General features: G+C 37.2%; 1 protein-coding gene across 4 annotated transcripts in view; it reads right to left on the bottom strand.

Moving 5' to 3' along the window:
- The window catches only part of CARMIL1 (capping protein regulator and myosin 1 linker 1), a 338,321-nt gene that overhangs the window by 70,801 nt on the left and 246,061 nt on the right, over positions 1–21,459 (bottom strand). For all 4 annotated transcript variants that reach the window (XM_077143786.1, XM_077143787.1, XM_077143789.1 and 1 more), the window contains exons 24-26: positions 16,094–16,192; positions 11,326–11,454; positions 9,987–10,109 (exon numbers count right to left, since the gene is read on the bottom strand). In XM_077143786.1, the coding sequence (XP_076999901.1) occupies positions 9,987–10,109; positions 11,326–11,454; positions 16,094–16,192 (351 nt within the window). The remainder of the gene's footprint in view (positions 1–9,986; positions 10,110–11,325; positions 11,455–16,093; positions 16,193–21,459) is intronic.

Below are 21,459 nucleotides of genomic sequence, written 5' to 3'. Positions count from 1 at the left end.
CATTTAAAAAGCCGTTCCAACATGTTTGGTATTTGCAAATTGCAGCAGCACCCCACTTTACGGTACCAAAATCTGTTCTGGTTTGCTAGCTGCCAGAATGCAATATACCAGAAATGTAATGACTTTCTAAAAGGGGAATTTAATAAGTTGCAAGTTTACAGTTCTAAGGCTGAGAAAATGTCCCAATTAAAACCAGTCTATAGAAATGTCCAATCAAAGGCATCTAGGGAAAGGTACCTTGGTTCAAGAAGGCCGATGAAGTTCAGGGTTTCTCTCTCAAGTGAGAAGGCACATGGCAAACACTGTCAGGGTTTCTCTCTCAGCTGGAAGGGCACATGGTGAACCCGGCATCATCTGCTAGCTTTTCCCCTGGCTTTGTGTTTCACAAAGCTCCCCAGGAGGCGTTTTCCTTCTTCATCTCCAAAAGTTGCTGGCTGGTGGACTCTCTGCTTCTTGTGGCTATGTCGTTCTGCCCTCAGAATCTCCAGATTTCTCCAAAATGTTTCCACTTTCATAGGATTCCAATAAACTAATCAAGACCCACCTAAATGGTGGACACAGGTATCCACCTAATCCAGCTTAACAACCACTCTTGATTGAGTCACATTTCCGGGAGATGATCTAATTACAGATTCAAACATATAGTACTGAATAGGGATTAGAAGAAACGGCTGCCTTTACAAATAGGATTAGGATTAAAACATGGCTTTTGTAGGGTACTTTCAAACCAGCACAGTGAGGCATGGGGTATTAGCATAGAATAGACATATAGATCAATAGAATAGACAAATAGACATACAGAATAGAGAGTCAATAAATAGACTCGAACATATGTGGTTAATCGTTTTTCGACAACGATGTCAAGGAATCCAACAAAAAAAGTCTTCAACAAATGGTGTTGGAAGAGTTGGTTATCGACATGCCAAAAAAAAAAAAAAAAACAGTCTTGACTACTATCACACATTCTACACAAAAACTATCTTGAAATGGATCAAAGCTAAAACTATAAAATTTCTTGAAGAAAAGTTAGGAGAATAATTTTGTGATCTTGGCACAAATTTCTTGGAGGATCCCAAAAGCATGAATTAGATTTCATAAAAATGTAAAATGCTTGCTTTTTGAAAGCCACTTGAAGAAAATGGAAAGGCAAGACAAAGGAGAAAATGTTCACAACACATATGTCGGACAAAGCATTTGTATCTGGAATATATATTTTTTAAACTGTTACAATTCAATAATAAAAAGATAAAACAACCCAATTAAAATGGACAAAAGATTTTTTTAAATCTATACACACATACACACAAGAAATGGCCATAAGCCATTATCTTTTGTCATTAGGAAAATGCATATTAAAACCACAAGAAACAGCCACATTCTATGAGAATGCTCAAAGACTGACATTACCAAGTTTTGATGAGGGTGTGAGCAAGTGGAACTCTCATGTACTGTTGGTAGGATGTGAAATGGTACAACCACTTCGGAAACCAGTTTGGTAGTGTCTTAAAAAGGTAAACATATATCTACTATATAACCCAGCAATTCCACTCATAGGTATTTAACTCAGGAGAAAAAAAAAACTGTGTCTACATGAAGATTAGTACATGATAATTGCATTAGTTTGTTAAGCTGCTGGAATGCGATATACAAGAAATGGAATGGCTTTTAAAAAGAGAATTTATAAAGTTGTCAGTTTACAGTTCTAAGGCTGTGATAATATCCAAATTAAGGCACCAACAAGAAATTGTGAACAACCTTCACTCAAGAAAGGCTGATGCCACCTGGAACAACCTATGTCAGTTATGAAGGCAACTGGCTGGCATCTACTGGTGCTCCTCGGCTTCATTGCTTTCAGTCTCTGTTTCCTGTGATTCCCTCTCTAAGCACCTGTGGGCTTTCACTTAGATCCTCTGGGATACAATTCTGGGCTCTGGCTTGCTTAGCATCTCATGGGAAGGCACCTGACAATAGCTGCTGGGCTCTGCCTGTGTCTAAATGACTGGTCTCTCAATCGGCACTCCAAGCATCTCTAAACATTCGTGTCTCCGTCAGCTCTGAATCAACTGTTCTCCAAGCATCTGAATCTGTGTTAGCGCTGAGCTTTCTCTAAAATGTTTCCTCTTTTAAAGAACTCCAGTAAAGTAATCAAGACCTGGAATGGGTGGAGTCATATTTCCATCTAATAAAAAAGCCACACCCATAATCAGGCACGTCACATCTCCGTGGAGATAATCTGATCAAACGTTTCCGCCCTATGATGCTGAATCAGAATTAGAAGAAATGGCTGCCCCCACAAGATTGGATCAGGATTAAAACATGTTTTTTCTGGGGTACATAACAGTTTCAAACCAGCACAATGATCAAAACACTTCTATTTTTAATTTTAACAGAAATAATCCAAAGATTCATCAACAAGCAAATGGAAAAGTGTGGTACATTTGTACAATGTAATATTACCCAAAAATGAAGAGGAAGAAGCTAATGATTTATGTAGCAATGTGGATGAATCTCAAAACCATTATGCTATGCAATCAAGCCAGACCCAACACATCATATGAATATATGTATATTAAATTCTAGAATACGCAAACCAATCCATGGTAATAGAAAGTAGTTCCGTGGTTCTCTAGGGTACAGATGGAGGGAGATACTGAACATAAACTTTTGAAGATGTAGAAATGTTTTGTTCCTTAATTATGAGGGTGACTATATGAATATATACAATTACTAAAACTCACTTTTGAGTTGTATACTTTAAATGGGTCCAGTTTATTACATGTAAATTACACCTCAAATAAAGTTGACTAAAAAAGAAAAGGAGTACCCATCAGTTCACTTCATTATAATGGTATCTTTCCCAAAAGGAAATGTTTTAAATATGTGGTTATTAATCATGATGTTTGTGATAGTTTTTATATTAGTACCCTTTATCAGATTAGGAGAGTTCCTTTCTGTTCTTAGCTTGCTAATGATTTTTTTTTCCTAAATCATACATGGATATCAATCCTTTTTCATCTATCTATGGAGACGATCATACCTTGCTAATGTTTGTTTCTGAGATAAACCCCTGGTCAGGATATTTGTTATTTTTTTATACGCAGCTGGATATAGTTTGCTAATGAGTTAAGGTTTTTCCATTATGTTCATAAAAGAAAGTAGTAAGTAATTCTTCCTTATTGGCCATGCCTAGTTCTATTTTTATTCTAGAAATTCTATGTCATTTTGTCTAGTTTTCAAATTATTTGATAGAACACAGAGCAAAATGTTTTCTTATTTTCTTTTAAAATCTCTACTATATATCTACATTTATATCCAACTTTTCACTCCCAATATTGTTTATTTGTGCCTCCTCTGTCTGGCTTGTTTTCTGTCTGGCTTGTTCTCTGTCTTTTTAGATTAATCTTGCCAACAGTTCACTTGACTATTTAATAGTATTTTCAAGAACAAATTTTTGGCTTAGCTAGTTTGTATTATATTATATATTAAAGTTGTTTTCTATCTCATTAACTTTTGTTTTTATCTGTTGTGCTTTTTATACTTTCCTTGGTTTCACTCTGACAGTTCTTCTTACTTATCATATGTTTATTAGCCTGTCAATTTTTAGCTTTTGCTCACCTCTAACATCAGCATCTAAGACTATACATTTCATTTAAGTACTGGTTTAGCTGAATCTCACCACTTCTGATATTGAACCTTAGTGAAATTGAACATCTGATTTTGAACACTGTTGTTCAATTCTAAAGATCCTGTAACTTAAATTATGACCTCAACTTTGACCCATGAGTTAGAAGTAATTTGTTAATTTATAAACATGTGGGTTTGTTTTTCTGCTTTAGTTATATTTTATGATGGATTTCTAATTTATTTGAAATGGAACCAGAGAATATGATCTTTGAAAAATGCTGCGATTTTCTTTATGGTATGACCTCATGGGCAATTTTCATAAATATTCCATGTAAACATGTGTGCCGGTTTGGAAATATTATGCACCCCAGAAAAGTCATGTTTCAATACCCTGATCCAATCTTGTGGGACCAGCTATTTCTTTTAATTCTGATTCAACACTGTAGGCTGGGAACATTTGATTGGATTATCTCCACAGAGATGTGACGCGGCCTATTGTAGATGTGACGCAACCAATTGTAGGTGTGACCTTTGATTAGATGGAGATATGACTCTACCCATTCAAGGTGGATCTTGATTAGTTTGCTGGAATCTTTAAAAGAGGAAACATTTTGGAGAGAATCAGAAATGATGAAGCCTCAGAGTTGACAGAGAGAGAGAGCGAACAGAAGCTTCAGAGGAGATCCTACAGAAATAACAGAAGCTTCAGATCCAACAGAGAGAACAGATTAGATGCTTAGAGAACAGTTGCTTCAGAGAACAGACACATGGATGTTTGGAGATGCTTACAGCCCAGCAAACGTGAGCATGAGATGTTAAGCAAGACAGAATCTGGGGAGAGCCAAGAGAAGCCAAGGGATGAGAGCCAGCCCCAGAGAAGCAAAGTGAGGGACCCCCACAGGAACAGAGGCTGAAAGCAACGGAGCCCAGGAGCAAGGGACCAGCAGGGGCCAGCCATGTGACTTCCCAGCTGACAGAGGTGTTTCTGACCTGTTGGCCTTCCCTGAACTTCAGTATCTTTCCCTGGATGCCTTAGCTTGGCCATTTTTATAGGCTTAGAACTGTAAACTTGTAACTTATTAAATTTCCTTTTAAAAAGCTGTTCCAATTCTGGTATATCGCATTCCGGTAACTTGCAAACTACCACACCTTGAAAAAAACATATTCTCCTAATGACGGTGGGTGCACTAATCATATAGGTCCACTAGAACACACTTAAAAATTTATTGTTCAAATCTTTTTTGTCATTGCTCCTTTTGTTTACTGACAGATAACTGAAAGAGTCATTTTAAAAGATCCCCATCTTGGGCAGGCAATGGTGGCTCAGCAGGCAGAGTTCTTGCCTACCATGCCAGAGACCCAGGCATTTCCAGTGCCTGCCCATGCAAAACAAAACAAAACAAAACAAAAACAAAGAAAAAAGATCCCCATCTTTTAAAATTTGTCAAATTTCTCTTTATAATTTTGTCAAATACTTTTATACATATGCAGCTATATCAGATGTATACACAGTTGAAACTGTTGTACATTTCTGGAAAACTGGACCTTTTATTCCTGCATACTGAACAACTTTACCTCTAGTGATACCTTTCTATTGCCATTTCAGGTAGGAGTATTCCTTGTGAATCCTGTATTCTTGGATGCCTAGACGACTGTCCCTTTTCCATGCCAGTCACTGAGACAACCAAAAATGACCCTGTGCTGGTCTGAAACTGTTGTGCACTCCAGAAAAGCCATGCCCTTTAATCCTCACTCAATATTGCTGGGTGAGGTCTTTTTTATTATTTCCACGGAGATGTGACCCACACAGTTATGGGTGGTAACTGTTGATTGGGTGGTTTCCATGGAGATGCACCTCCACCCATTCAAGGTGGATTGCTTATTAGAGTCCTTTAAGAGGGATCCATTTTGGAAAAAGCTTTAGAGCCCACAGAGCCAGAGACTTTTGGAGATGCAGAACTAAAATGTTGCTGAGGAAGCTTTATTAAATGAGGAAAGAAAGCTAGCAGAGGTCACCATGTGACCTCCCAGCTGAGAGAGGTTTCCAGAAGCCAAAGACCCCAGGAGACATCAGTCATGCACCTTCCCAGTACCCAGATGTGTTTCAGATGGCATCAGCATTTCTTGAGTGAAGGTAACCTCTTGTTGGTGCCAAACTAATTGGACATTTTCACAGACTTCAAACTGTAAACTTACAACTTAATGCAGTCCCTTTTTAAAAGTCATTCTGTTTCTGTTACATTGCATTCTGGCAGCTTAACAAACTAAAACGGATCCCAAATACTTCTTAATGCCCCACTAGGAACACAGTAGAACTTCTGTTTGGTCTCTCTAACTTAGATTTAGGATACCTAGCAAAACTAGAGCAGAATAGATACAAACGAATCCATCCTGCTTGGGTTTTGCTGGGTGTCCTAAATCTTAAGGTGTTCATCTTTCATCAATTCTTGAAATTCTTAGTACTTCTTAGATGGTTACTAAGAAGGAGAATCTCTTCTCCTTATTCTCTTTCCTGTCCTTTTGGAAATCTAATTTAGATTTTATATACACACACACACACACACACACACGCACACACACACACACACACACACACAAGTTTATGTTAAACTTTTTCACTTTGCCTATGATTTTTAGCTTTTCTTACATATTCACCTTTGGTAATATGTTAGTTTTAAGTCTCTATCAGTGAGTCCCTCTGTGCAATTCAGAAATCTTGACATGAGTAGGTCCTATATTTGAAATGCAATTACCAGATTTTTTTTTTGTATGTATCTTCCAAATGACTAACTCAGAACTATATTTCTTCACTGTGAAAATAATCAGATTTAGAAAACCTGTACAATATTTGTAAAATAAATTAGATGAGTACCCTTAACATGGCAACTATACATTCTCATATTCTATCAATGAGCCAATAGCTTGCTGTAATTCATTATAAGCAAATATGACTGTCATACTAAAGTGCTCTGAAACCTCTCCCTCATTTGCTTTGGAAAAATATAGTGTACAAAAAACAAAAACAAACAACAAAAAACCTTAAATTACAGAAGTCTTCACTTGCCAAACTGAGCTAATAATTGACAAAATGCCATCTAAACCCCTTAAACCTCATTTCCTAAGTAAACCTGAAATTTACCAGTGAAGACTTACATGGTTTAAGCCAAGAGTGAAATCAAGAATTTCCCAGTCCAGAAAAAAATGTCCTAAAATTCAAGTCCAGGACGTTAAATGAAAGTTTCCTTACGTTAAAACATTCAAATCCCACTATTCATCTATTATTACCCCTGGAATAAATGTTAGTAGCAAAAGAGGGAAAACAAGTGAAAGTCTGGCTTATTTTAAAATACCTAAAATTGGCTAGGCCAGAGAAATCATCGCCTCTTTCAAAGAAGAAATTTCTCCAAACTTACTGTTTTCTTCTCTTCCAGGAAGTTTGTTCAGAAAGCTGGCACATCTAGCCATTTCTATTGCTTTCTTAAATAATATTTTTGAAAGACTACTCAAAGAGCTATTTGAACTTATCCTCACCCAAAATTCAGAATGTCTAGCACTGACCAGGAATTTCAGGATGATTGAATATTAAAGCTGGAAGGAATCTCCCTGATCATTCTGAGACTAAGACAGTCTTGTACAACAAAGAAACTTAAGTCCAGAGAAGTTAGACAACTTGCTCTGAGCACACAGCTAGCTATGACCAAACCCAAGACATGAATCCAGGCATGCTGGACACCACACTCCCACCACTCTTTTTAAAAAATTATGTAACAACTTATTTCTACAAACTAACAATTTTTTATAAAATAGTTAATCCCATTTGGAGTGTACTAATATAACATGTCAATTTTAGAGAATTTGTGGTGATCCTTTTTGTCCAGGAAATTTTGCTACTACTGAAATAAATAAGGACTGCAGTAATTTAATAAAGAAACTGAATATGGATTGTAAAAAGAGACCTTTTTCTTACTGCAGCGATTTGAAGCTGTATGTACCCCCCAAAAACATATTCTTAAATTGGATCCATTCCTGCAGGTGTAAACCCACTGTTAGCATCTTTTGGTGAAGTGACCTCACTTTTGGTGAAGTGAGTATGACTCACTTCATTTAGGATGAGACTTAATCTTATTGCTGGGGTCCTTTATAAACAGAATGAATACAGAGAGAGAAAGAGAAAACCGGGGAGTCAAGAAGTTGAAAGCAACGAAACCCAGAAGAGAAGGAAGGGACTAGAAGATCCATCATGTGCCTTGCCAGGTGGCAGAGACGCTAAGGACTGCCAGCAGCTGGTCCTGGGAGAACGCATATCCTTGATGATGCCTTGATTTGGACATTTTCCTGGCCTCAAACCATAAGTTAATAGATTCCCATTGTTTAAGCCAACCCATTCCATGGTACCTGTTTTGAGTAACCTAGGAAATGAAAACACCTACATATATATATATATATATATTTTTTTTTAATCAAGGCATTGAAAGCTATTTAAATAGACAAATAGATAATATATTTTTAAAAACTAAAAGGACAGGAAAAGACTGAAACAGATATTTCCCCAATCTATGGGAAAATATATAAATAACTCTAATGCAAATTATGGATGATAGTAATATTATTTTAATAAGCTTTCATCAATTATAACAAATTTAACTATTGTTAAAATATAGTACAAATATAAAAAAAGTGCTAGTAATAATTGTAACAAATGTTCCACCCCAGTACGAGGCGATGGTGGTGGGGTGGAGTATGGAAATCCTGTATTTTATGCAGGATTGTTCTGTAAACCCACAACTTCTCTAACATAAAAATTTTAATAAAAAAATAAAACTAAGCACAAAGAGAGAAAAAATAATAAACAAAAAACCTATAGTAAGAGCTGTGGCCTTGGAGATCAGGAAGAAGTGACAAGAACTTACAATAAAATAAAAACTCAAAAACAAAACACACACACACAAAACATGGATAAATGAAAGCGGCATACAAGAGTCTCTCTATACTATATGCAAAGGGAGACAGGGGCTAAAATGCCTAAATAATCTACAACATTTTCTCCTTCATTAACTTGATTTACAAAGAGAGTAATTAATAAACTGCAAAGTTATTGGCTTGCATATCAAATCCTTATGTGCTATAGCAATTGTTTTCTCAGAAGAAAACAGACCAAGTAGTTAATTAGAGACATTTAGCAAGGTTTTTATAGGAATCCTTGAACCAGGCAGATATGAAACAATGAAAATCTTCCAAACGTGCAATTTCTCTAGTACAGCTGTGTCATAAAGTTACCTAAAGAAAAATCTGATCCTGCTACTCTGCTCTTTCAGAGATTTGGGGGTTTTTTTTCTTCCATTTTTTTAAATACATTTTTTTGAAATTCCTCTCCTAGCCTTCCAACCAGTTCTTTACAAAGAGTATTATCTATTTAGGTAGTTGATGAATCCTATGTAAACACCATCCAGGAACCATAAGCACAGCTCCTATCATATTTCCAATTCTCCAGCCAAGAGTAATATCTAACGATTATTTTTTGAAGCAGACTTCTCTTTCTACCCACCAAGTAAAAATCAGCCATTCTCATTAACTATAAAGCACTGAAGAATACACATTACCCTGAAAGGACCTAAGTCAGGGCTTGTTTTGTACACATCTAGAGGTTCTTTTATAGGATATGTTGAAAAAGTAAAAAGAAGGAAAAGAAAAATATTTCATAGTAAGTTAATATTTTTAGAATTTTTACCTCACAGTTAAAAATTAGTGTTTAAAAGATAACTTTTAAAAACTCCACATAAGGGCTAAAATTTTGCAGATCACAGAAGTTTACAGTAAAAAAAAGTAAGGAAAGCAGAGGTCCTAAGGTTGTGTGAATGGGTGCTTATGGCTTGGGAGGAATTTCATGTTGCAGCAACATCATATATGGACTGACAAAAAGGAGAACATCTCAAACTACTTCAACAGAAGTGAAAATAATATGCCCTGAAAAAAATAATTCTGGCTATGGCAAAAACATTGATGGGAAGACACATCTGAAAAGTTTGAATAAAACCATTTCATGAAAATGAAAAAAAAAAAAAATCAACCATTCTCTTACAAGTGAAGTCAGGGCAATTTATCTTATATTCAGTACATTTAGAGGTTTACTATTAAAAATGAAATTGGATTGAGAGATTTTACATGACCTCATTATATACTAAATTATTTCAAAGCTTATAAAAGAAGCTGGAAAGGACACACTATTCAATTTTTACAACACTGTGCATCTACATATGAGTGCACACACACAAATATATAAAACATGTAGCTATGGTAGGACATGTATCATACATACTCGGATCATAACAATTTCATTTCCCAAAATAAAATGAGCCACAAACCTTTAGTTGTTCATCGACAACTCTAGTAACTTCTCCAGCCATTGATTCCAAGGTATCCTGAATTGGGCTTGATAATGAGCCAGTGGCTCCCACCCAAGATGCATGGTATAAATTTGGTAACAACTGAAAGAAAAATAAAAAGCAGTATTTCTATAACTGAGCAAATATTTAAATAAGCACCAAAGCATACAGAAAAAAATTTAAATGGTGGGGAAAAAAACAGTATTTGAAGAAATATTATTAGGAGTAACTCTTTTATTCAAAGACCTCTCTTACAGATAAACAAACTAAGGACCACACTCTTTATAGGCAATAGGCAATGAATCATGGCAACCTTAAGAAACACTAGACTGGGGATTGGGAGACCTCCACATTGGCCACTTGGTCACTAACCTACGTTGAAACCCTAGAAAGAGTATATTACCCCTTTGTGCCATAATGTCCTCACCTGGGGTATAAGAGTATTGACTAATTGCCACAAGGTTCCCACCTAGGATTTTCAATGGCCGTGTGGTTCTAATAGTGGAGCCAGGATGAGATCCCAGGCTTTTGACTCCCAGTTAGTTCTCTCTCTATTAAGTTTTAATCTATCATTAAAATAAAAAAAAGATTTATTTGAGGAATAAAATCTTTTGAGAAAAGCTTTCTTGTAGAGGTGAGAGAGGGGAGTTTTGTGCATTTAGCTCGGAAATAGAATGATTTTGAATGAGCTGTTACTCTTTTAAATTACAACTAACTCTCCATTCTTTTAAATTACAACTAACTCTCGGTTGTTTAGGGCCCAGTTGCATCTTTTTTAAGTCCTCCTGGCCCTCTGCTTCTCATTCAACATTCTGGTTACTGGTAATTAGCATAGGTACAGAAAAGAGGTAAAGACTAATTCAGTTCACTTTGGCACTTGTTAGCACCCTTGGAATTGTGTAGAGGTGTAATGAGAGTTGGAACTAGTTTCTAAAATTGATTTTTATAAAATCATTTCATCACAGAAAGGTTAAAACATACATAAGAATAAGAAAATAGTATAAAAAGCCTCCATGAACTCATCAACAGGCTTCAATAAATACAAATTTATGTTAAAACCTGTTTCACCTAAACCCCTACCGACTTCCTGCCTCAACCTGCTCCCACCAATTATGTAGTAAATCATATCATTTCTTTTACAATCATATCATTATGGCTTCTAAATGTGATTTCTTGATTACCGATTTATCCATTCTAAAATCTTTCGCTTTTATCACAAGATATTGGAGTTTATTATGTTTATTGGGGTCTACAACCTAAATTGTCTTCATTTCTTCATTTAATATGCAAGACTTACATAGCCTAAAGTCAAACTCACCGTTTTAGAATTCTTAGCATCACGCATGAGCCTCTCTGCTGATCTTAAGTCTTCCTGCACAGCGTCTCCCCCACAATTTCGTAAAGAGTTGAGATGGTCTTGTACTTTCACACATATTCTGTCAATCATCTGCTCCAAACCATAAAAATGTCAAATGAATGAGAAGTGAATCTCTTGTCATTTTAGGTGTTTAAAATCATGGTAGTCAATACTTCTATGTTGCATTAAGAAAACTGAACACCAGGAGTTGTGGTGACATAGAGAGATTAAACCAAAAAGTCTGAGTACAGCCATCTACCAAGAGGTCTTTTCATGAGATAAGCCAAGAGAAATTTAATCTTTTAGATTACAATCTTGTTTATTTTTCATACTTATAGGCCTTTGGGACTTGCAATATGAACCAGTAGTCAAAATCCTTGATCTCCTTTTTTTCCAAGATTCTCAGTTTGCAATCTGTGTAACCATTCTCTGTCATCTTAGATAAACTGTTTAACTTTTCCAGATCTGGAACTCCTTAGCTATAAAAATATCTGAATGTGGCTTATATGGATATACTAAACTTTAGCAAGTATATGCTCAGGAGAATCTTCGAAATGTGAGTTTTTACGTCCTCTTTGAAGAACTAAATTTTTATGTTTATTTTGGATGTGACTGAACATGTTCCACTTAAAGACCATTTTGTTGAGTTCATTTAAACCCCCTTTCCTTGGTGAAATCTTAATGGCACACATTTCATGGGCTTCTCTGTTCTCTCATGATTGTTAAAAAATTATTAAAAATCTTTATAGTGTCACATCTGCCTTCTTCTCAAATTAGTCTTTTGTGGTCTCAAATATACATAAGGCCTTTCTTAGTTATGTGGCTTGTTTTGTCTCTCGAAATTAGGTACTCATTCTTGGTAAGACATGAATTATTGATAACCATTTTGCTTCAGGAAGCACAGAACAATGCAATACTTAGAAGAGTTCAAATTCATCTCAATTAAGGATTTTCCTTCTTTCTTTTTCTTTTTTTTAATATACAGTTAGTTCTCTGAGCACCATCCCTCCATTCATCAAAACTACGAGCAAAAAAGGCCCCTGAGTTTAGACCCAGGAACTCTTCTTTTTTTAAATGGATGGGCACCAGAAATCCAACCTGGGTCTTCTGACATGGCAGGTGAGAACTCTGCCACTGACCTACCGTCACGCTGCCCTGGACCAGGGAACTTTTGAGAAAGCCGTTTTCTCAAAATGGTGGGACAGAAGTCACCTTTCAAAAGATTACAAAGTGAGTGGGCAGCAAAGAAGTCATGGGAGCAAGAACAGAAAGTCTGCACACTAATAAAAACAATGGGCTAAGGAGCTGTGGGCAGGAAACTGCTTTTTATTTTCTTTGATGACAGATAGACTGAAGAGTAGAAGGGGCCAACTGCAGGCTGTTTTTGTAAATAAAGTTTTATTGGAACTGCCATGCTCACTCATTTAAGCCAGTCTGTGGGGCTTTCATGCTACTACAGCGGAGTGTGGTAGCTGTGATGAGATCACATGGGCCACAAAAGCCTGAAATGTTCATTATCTGGCTTTTTACAGAACAAGTTTGTGGACCTTTGTTTAAGAGAACTCTGACCAGGTAAAGAAGGGACAACGAGGAGAGGAGAAATGCTGTGTCTTATAAAGGGTTTTTCTATACAAAGAAAGCCAAGAGACAAAGACAAACACAAGGAGAGCTGGAAGATGTCAGTGTTTCATGAAGCATATTTTAAGTCCTTCCATGGCACCTGGGAGTGATGCCTGGCTAAGGGCTGACAGCAGTCAGAGGAATAGTTACAGAGGGTCTTTTCTTTCTTTACTCAGATTTCTGGAAATGTCAAAGTAAATATCCCCTAAAGCAATGGAAAAAGATTAAAGTTTGAAAACTGCTAATCATAACGACTTAAGAAACCTCCAAAGTGAAAAGATGGCAATATCCTACTCTCATAACCCATATAATTTAGCATGATGGCACTTATGCAGAATTAAACATCCCCATATGCCTCCTGTGCACAATTTTTCCTCCACTGAGAAGATGAAACTTATTTTTAAGAATTAGCCTTAAAGGTTGCTGTAGTAACCTAATTTGGGAGGAAGGGGGAAATCCTTTCTGAATGAGGAAAACAGAAAGGTAGTGAATTAGGAAAACAAAACTGCATTATGGTAGCTCATAAAGAAACCCAAGGCAAGGGGTTCAGTGTAAGATTTTAGCACTCTCATTGCATTTAATGTTAAAACACCAAAATCAGGAAAAATCAGTAAACCATAAAGTACTAAGTTAATATTAATCCTTTGCAAGGGGAAAAAACAGATTTTTATGGTCAAAATAATGTTTTCTTTTTCAATACTCCCTGCTACTCATGATACTCCTGTTTTTTCCCTCAATACAAATAGTTTTACCTTTTCTTATAAAAATACATGTTTACAGTAAAACATTCAACCAATACTGAGAAATATTAGGAATAAAACTCAATCTCTCCGACTTGAGATAACCATCATTAATGTTTTGGCAAACACTCTTACACAAATTGCAATGCATATCCATGCAGTCATACATATAATGTAACCTAGTTGGAATACTAACATGTGACTTTTATTATGGACATTTTAAAATTCTCTTTTAAGAAAAATAAGAACAAAATTAACGACATCAACACAAAGAGAGAAAATAGTTCAATCCATATAACTCGTCTAAAATGATCAAAATTTCTCTATCAGTCAGTTCCTCTCAAACTACAGAGATAAACACTGTTTTGAAACCTTCTAATTCTTTAATTTTTCTGATGGCTTCCATTTTTAATTTTAAATTTAATAGTAAAATTTACATTGAATATAAAATACATTTATCTCTATATCTTATAGAACATAGTAGTTGATTCTGTGAAATAAAAACTTAAAACTCAGCTAGCATACTTATACTACCATTCAACCTTCTTCCTCTTCAACTCTTAATTTTAGTAAGTTCCATTAATTTTACATTAACAAGATTTTCAACATTTACACTGTTATGTAACAATAACTAAGTCTTCCATTGTCTTAGGTAATATTAAATTTTTTTTTTTTTTTGGTTTGGGCAGGCTCCGGGAATCAAACCCGAGTCTCTAGCTCAGCAGGTGAGAATTCCTGCCACTGAATCACCATTGCACCACCGGATATTAAATTTTTAAACACACTAAAAAGCATTTACAAAATTATGATTATAATACAGAGAAAGGAACAATGACACCAGCTGCTCAGAGTAAATCATCGCAAGAAGCAATTTTTTAAAAACTTTCTTTCAACTTTTCTAACCTTTTCTATGATTTCTTTTCTGCCACAGTTTCTTATTTATTCCTTCATATTGAGGGCTTTTTTGTTTTTCTTGTAATGCTGGAAATGTCCGCAGGTAACTTTTTCATCTGGGGAATGTCAAGGTAAGTTATCCAAGTCTATGTCTGAAAATTTTTTTATTCTGGCCACATTTCTGATTGATAGAATATCTGGGTATAGAATTTTTAGCTCAAAATTAATCCTCCTCTGAACTATGATAAGGTTATCGCTTGTTCCTTCCAGTAATCAGGATAGGTGCTAAGTGTTAGGTCTTGCTCCCTTTTTAAGATAGTCCATTTGTTCCCTTTAGAACTCCTTTTCCTTTTTTTCACTTTATCCAAGGCGTTCTGAAACTCCACCAGGATGAGTCTAGGGACGAGTCTTTTCCTCGTGCCTTCTGATTGATTTCAGTGGGCCACATTAAGCCCAAGACTCTTATGAAATGGTTTTCTATTATTTTCTACCCTCCACTATCTCTTTTTTTAATTTTTAATTTAAGCTCCCACTAGAAGGACATTGTTATTTTGAACCTATTTGCCATTTCAACTTTCTTTTCTCTCATTTTTTCACCTCTTTAGATTTTACTAAATGTTTAAAGACTTCCTTTTTCTTCTAGAGAAACAGCTTAGCTTTTGTCCTAACATTTTATTTAATTCTAAATTACAGCAATCATTTTTCTAATTGTTAAGCATTATTCTTGTTCTCTGCTACTCCTTTTCATAGCAGCCTATTTTTACTTTATAGACAAAATATCCTCTCAAATCTCATTGAACAGACGAACAAGAATTTTTTAAAAAGTCCTCTTCTATACTCTGAATTATATAGGCTCAGTTCTTTAATTTATCTTGGTCTTCTTTGACAGGCTGTTGATTTCCTTTAAATAATTTCTGAGCCTGTTTTGATTTATATTTTTGGAGAGAAAAATTCTATACATTTTTAAAAAACTACTTTAATCCCTGCTCCCCCCACCCACCACAATAAGGCAGAAAGGGGAGGAGTGAAAAAAACAGAAAAGCACCTCAGCACTTAAGTGCTGAAGAGAAACTAACTCACAACTAGAAATTTGTTTCCTACTCATATCGTGAGGGAATACAGAAAAAGGAAGAAACTGTCTCTAGAGTAATCAATTTGGTTGCCCCCAGATTTTATTATCTATAATTATGGTTCCTAATATTTGTATATAAATCTAAAATATACCTTACTGGCAAGCTTAAAAGGATCAGAATCATCAGCAATTGAAAGTATATACTTGTCATTAGAATTTGCCAACATTTCCCTCCATCTACATCTCAGCCACAAAATCTACTTACACTAGTTGTCATTTTCAGAAATACCCCTTATTGTGCTTGGGAAACATTCAAGCCATGGAAATCCTCTGCCCTGAGATGGGTTAGCTAAGCATGAGTGAAAGCTCAGGGGGCCCCAGGATGGGACTGTGACTCTCTCACCTGCTGGGTGGTGCTGGTGACAATTCCCTGCTGTAGGCGGTAGGCCTGCTCTTGGAGGTATTTCCTTGTCTCATGATTCCGGAGCAGATAGTTTTCTATCTGGAAATTAAGCACATGTATCTGTCAAGAGTACATTTTGACTCAGCAGAGAATAAAGCTATAAGTGATACAGCCTTTGCTGAATTTAAAACCAAAGCTCTAGCACACCCATTCAAGCCCAGGTCTTGACCCCATAAAACATATGGGAGGAGGGAACAAGACATCACTGTGATTTATTATTGGTATTTTAAGTCAGAAATCTAGCTTGCAGGTAACTGGAATAATTTCTATGTGACTCGACAGTTGATAAAGAGGAGCAAATGTCTAACTGCCTGCAGGGTTAGAGACCCCATTTAGGGGCTTTTTATCAGTCTCGTATACATAATTTCAAGTCTTCTCTCTCATAAATGTTTAGCTACTAAACAGTTTCAAAGTTAAATACGTTTTCACAAGGAGTACAGATATTATTCTCTGACCCGCTTAGACTTATTCTAGCTCTTGGAGAATTTTTTATTTTAAGGGGAAAAATAGAGATAAAATATCTACAAAATTTGCAAGATACAGGTTGGAATACTCAAAGATATCATCCTTATGAATTTATCAGATTTTCATATTTTCTCAAAACAGGGCAGATTTTAGTAAAACTAGAGCAAGCAAATGGATTTCTACAGAAAATGGGAATTCCCGGAGTTGCCTGGTATATGTACTTTTATGCATAAGCAATCTCCTTTGAAAAATACAAGAGGGCAAATGGTGATAACTGGGTTACAATAAAGCATTTAACAGTGAACAATGTACATTGAATATATATTGAAAAAAACGTAGGGTTAATTATTGAGAATGACAGATTTAAAGAATGACTTCAGATGTTAAGCTGTACCATCCCAGTTTTTTTGTTGTTTATTTCTTTAAATACCTCTAAACCATTTGGCTTTTAATTGTCACTACAGTTCCCTGGTTGAAAACTTCTAATAACAGTGAAGCACTCACTGCTATTACATTTTATTTTAATTTTCCATATGCTAAAATGACTACTACTTAATATCAATTAGGAACAATTAAAATACAGACTATAATTACTACCATGCCTGGAAACGATTAAGCAGCACAAAATGTACCTTTCTACTAAATGTAAATGAAGGAATTATAAAAATGAAAAGAGCCTTGAAATGAAACATCATTAAAGTGACATTTTAAATGCCAGGACATTAAATTATATTAACTTGCTTTTTGCTGCTTCCAAAAAATTCTTTTCAAGGTGACATTGCCACCTATGTAAAACGTTTCTTCTAGAAAGATTCATGCCGTAAAATATGACAAGCGCAGAACACCATGCGGTCTAGGGACCTCATTTTGAAATTTGTGCTTTCACCTCTGGCCTCGTAAGCGCCGGCCAGGGCCTGGTTTGGGGAGCAGTCAGGACACTCGGCGGCTCTGCTCAGCCCAGCAAGGCATCAAGTCCAGGCTCACCTGCTGACCGACTTCCCCTCGTACCCCAGGCTTCACAGACTAAGCCTGGAAGAAACTTATTAGAAAAAGACCACTCAAAGCTTGTTTCTGAAAACCAGCTCCCAGGGAAGGAAGACTAACATTTTCCAAGTGTCTTTAATTATCAGCTATATACACATCATTGTTAAAATTATTCATATCTTGGGTTAGCAGAGGAAGCTGCCCTTCCATGCACCATTTCAGACCAAGGGCTGCAAACTCCCATTGGGGCTGAGGGCTGAGGCCCGGACTAAGGCCAGATCAGAAGGGAAGGGCCAAAGGATGACTGTCATGTTTCCTAGGACCCCTGGCCAGCAGAGGGCAGTCTGGGAGACAGTGAAGAGCCAGTCTCACCACTGGAAATAGAAGCACAAGTGGGCAAAAATCCCTGGTACTTTTGAAGGAATTGTGTATTTAAAAACAAACAAAAAAACAATAACGTTTGAATGTGGAATCAAAATTATTTTTCCTTAGTAAAACTAAAGACCCAAGGCTAGAATTCTGTTATAATAAAATCTTGAATACATGAGAACATATAAGTATTAGAAGAAACAAAAAACATTAGCATTAAACTCACCGATTTTTCATTTTAAAAACCACACATTTTCCAGTTACCATTTTCTGTATCCTCCTTTGTCCTTAGTCCCCATTTTCCATACCTACTTTCAGTTTCCTGCTCTGTAGAAACATCTTTTTATAGTTGGATTAATATTATGTTGTAACTGTTGTACTCTTTTTTTAAAATCTTCCCCTCTTTTTCTGCCTTTTCTGATTTTAATAAAGCATTTTGTATGATTCCATTTTCTCTCCTTTCTTAGCTTAGATGTACAAAAGATGTATTGTACATCTTTGTAAAGTTGTTTTAGTGGCTGCCCTAGAATTTTCAATATACATTAGCAACAAATCTAAGTCCACTTTCAAATAGCACTATATTGTTTCAAGGGAATACAGATACCTGTTAACAGGGTGATGCTAATTCCTTCTTCCTGTCCCTTGGAACACTGATATCCATTCATTTCACTTATCCAATTGCTCTTATCACCCAAGACATTGTTATTATTAAACAGCTATCTGTAGGGTCAATTAGGGATAAGAAAAATAAAATATTCGACATTCGGATCCAAGATGGCGTCTTAGTAAGGTACATGCGTCTTAGTTCCTCCGACTCCAAATCAACTAATAGGTGAACAGAAACAGTACAGAACAGCTCCCGGGGCTACAGCAGGGAATGGACACACAGCGTAACCCAGTCTGGGCTGGTTAGTCTGACTGCGAAACTCGGCTGCGGTGAGTGAGATCCCCGAGCGGCGGGCGATTTCCCGAGCAGCCGCAGCTGCGGCGGTCCGAGCTAATCCCTCCCTCCTTCCCGGGCTGGCTGAGAGACTCGGAGAGACAAGCTTCCCAGCCAAGGCGGCCGGCGCCACACTTCTGCGGGCGGCTTCGAGTCCGCGACTACAAGTCTCGGATCAGAGCGCTATCCAAAGTCTGGGCTGGCAAGTCTGATTCCGAGTCTTGGCTGCGGCGAGACCCCCGAGCGGCCGCAGCTGCGGCGGTCCGAGCTAATCCCTCCCTCCTTCCGGGGCTGGCTGAGAGACTCGGAGAGACAAGCTTCCCAGCCAAGGCGGCCGGCGCCACACTTTTGCGGGCGGCTTCGAGTCCGCGACTACAAGTCTCGGATCAGAGGGCTATCCAAAGTCTGGGCTGGCAAGTCTGATTGCGAGACTTGGCTGCGGCGAGACCCCCGAGCGGCCGCAGCTGCGGCGGTCCGAGCTAATCCCTCCCTCCTTCCCGGGCCGGCTGAGAGTATCGGAGAAGTAAGTTCCCCAAGCCGAGGCAGGCGGCGCCCTTCTTTTGCGGGCGGCTTCGAGTCTCTGCTTCGAGTCCGTGGATACGAGTCTCAGATAGGAGGGCTATCCAAGCCGCAGAAGCCCCCCCCCCCACGGGAGGCTTCCTGATCCGGTGGGGAATCCCCCAGGCCCGCTGCGGCCCGCAACCAGCCACAGGGTCCCCTCAAGCCGCGGCAGCTGACGCCCCCACCACGCGCGGCCCCTGAACCAACGAAGAGATTTGGATCCGAAAGCCCCAGGCCACGGAGATCGGTGACTGGGGGAGACCCATTCCAAACACTTGAGACAAACGTGTGCCACGTGCGCCACGTACTGGGCAAGATAAGAAAAACAGATCCCAGAGATTTCACAGAAAAATCTTACAACCTTGCTGGGTCCAACACCCAGAGAAATCTGAATAAATGCCCAGATGCCAGCAGCAGAAGATAACTGTCCACGCTCAAAAGATTGAGAATATGGCCCAGTCAAAGGAACAAACCAATAGCTCAAATGAGACACAAGAGCTGAGACAACTAATGCTGAATATACGAACAGAAATGAAAAACCTCTTCAAAAATGAAATCGATAAATTGAGGGAGGACATGAAGAGGACATGGGCTGAACATAAAGAAGAAATAGAAAAACTGAAAAAACAAATCGCAGAACTTATGGAAGTGAAGGATAAAGTAGCAAACATAGAAAAAATAATGGATAGTTACAATGATAGATTTAAAGAGACAGAAGATAGAATTAGTGATTTGGAGGATGGAACATCTGAATTCCAAAAAGAAACAGAAACTATAGGGAAAAGAATGGAGAAATTTGAACAGGGTATCAGGGAACTCAAGGACAATATGAACCGCACAAATATACGTGTTGTGGGTGTCCCAGAAGGAGAAGAGAAGGGAAAAGGAGGAGAAAAACTAATGGAAGAAATTTTCACTGAAAATTTCCCAACTCTTATGAAAGACCTAAAATTACAGATCCAAGAAGTGCAGCGCACCCCAAAGAGATTAGACCCAAATAGGCGTTCTCCAAGACACTTACTAGTTAGAATGTCAGAGGTCAATGAGAAAGAGAGGATCTTGAAAGCAGCAAGAGAAAAACAATCCATCACATACAAGGGAAACCCAATAAGACTATGTGTAGATTTCTCAGCAGAAACCATGGAAGCTAGAAGACAGTGGGATGATATATTTAAAATACTAAAAGAGAAAAACTGCCAACCAAGACTCCTATATCCAGCAAAATTATCCTTCAAAAATGAGGGAGAAATTAAAACATTCTCAGACAAAAAGTCACTGAAAGAATTCGTGACCAAGAGACCAGCTCTGCAAGAAATACTAAAGGGAGCATTAGAGTCAGATACAAAAAGACAGAAGAGAGAGATATGGAAAAGAGTGTAGAAAGAAGGAAAATCAGATATGATATATATAATACAAAACGCAAAATGTTAGAGGAAAATATTATCCAAACAGTAATAACACTAAATGTCAATGGACTGAATTCCCCAATCAAAAGACATAGATTGGCAGAATGGATTAAAAAACAGGATCCTTCTACATGCTGTCTACAGGAAACACATCTTAGACCCAAAGATAAACATAGGTTGAAAGTGAAAGGTTGGGAAAAGATATTTCATGCAAATAACAACCAGAAAAGAGCAGGAGTGGCTATACTAATATCCAACAAATTAGACTTCAAATGTAAAGCAGCTAAAAGAGACAAAGAAGGACACTATATACTAATAAAAGGAACAATTAAACAAGAAGACATAACAATCATAAATATTTACGCACCGAACCAGAATGCCCCAAATACGTGAGGAATACACTGCAAACACTGAAAAGGGAAATAGACTCATATACTATAATAGTTGGAGACTTCAACTCACCACTCTCATCAAGGGACAGAACATCTAGACAGAAGATCAACAAAGAAATAGAGAATCTGAATATTACTATAAATGAACTAGACTTAATAGACATTTATAGGACATTACATCCCACAACA

The sequence above is a fragment of the Tamandua tetradactyla genome, chromosome 25 (assembly GCF_023851605.1).
Source record: "Tamandua tetradactyla isolate mTamTet1 chromosome 25, mTamTet1.pri, whole genome shotgun sequence".
In the NCBI taxonomy this organism is placed as follows: domain Eukaryota; kingdom Metazoa; phylum Chordata; class Mammalia; order Pilosa; family Myrmecophagidae; genus Tamandua; species Tamandua tetradactyla.
This window is presented reverse-complemented; position numbering and strand designations above follow the sequence as displayed.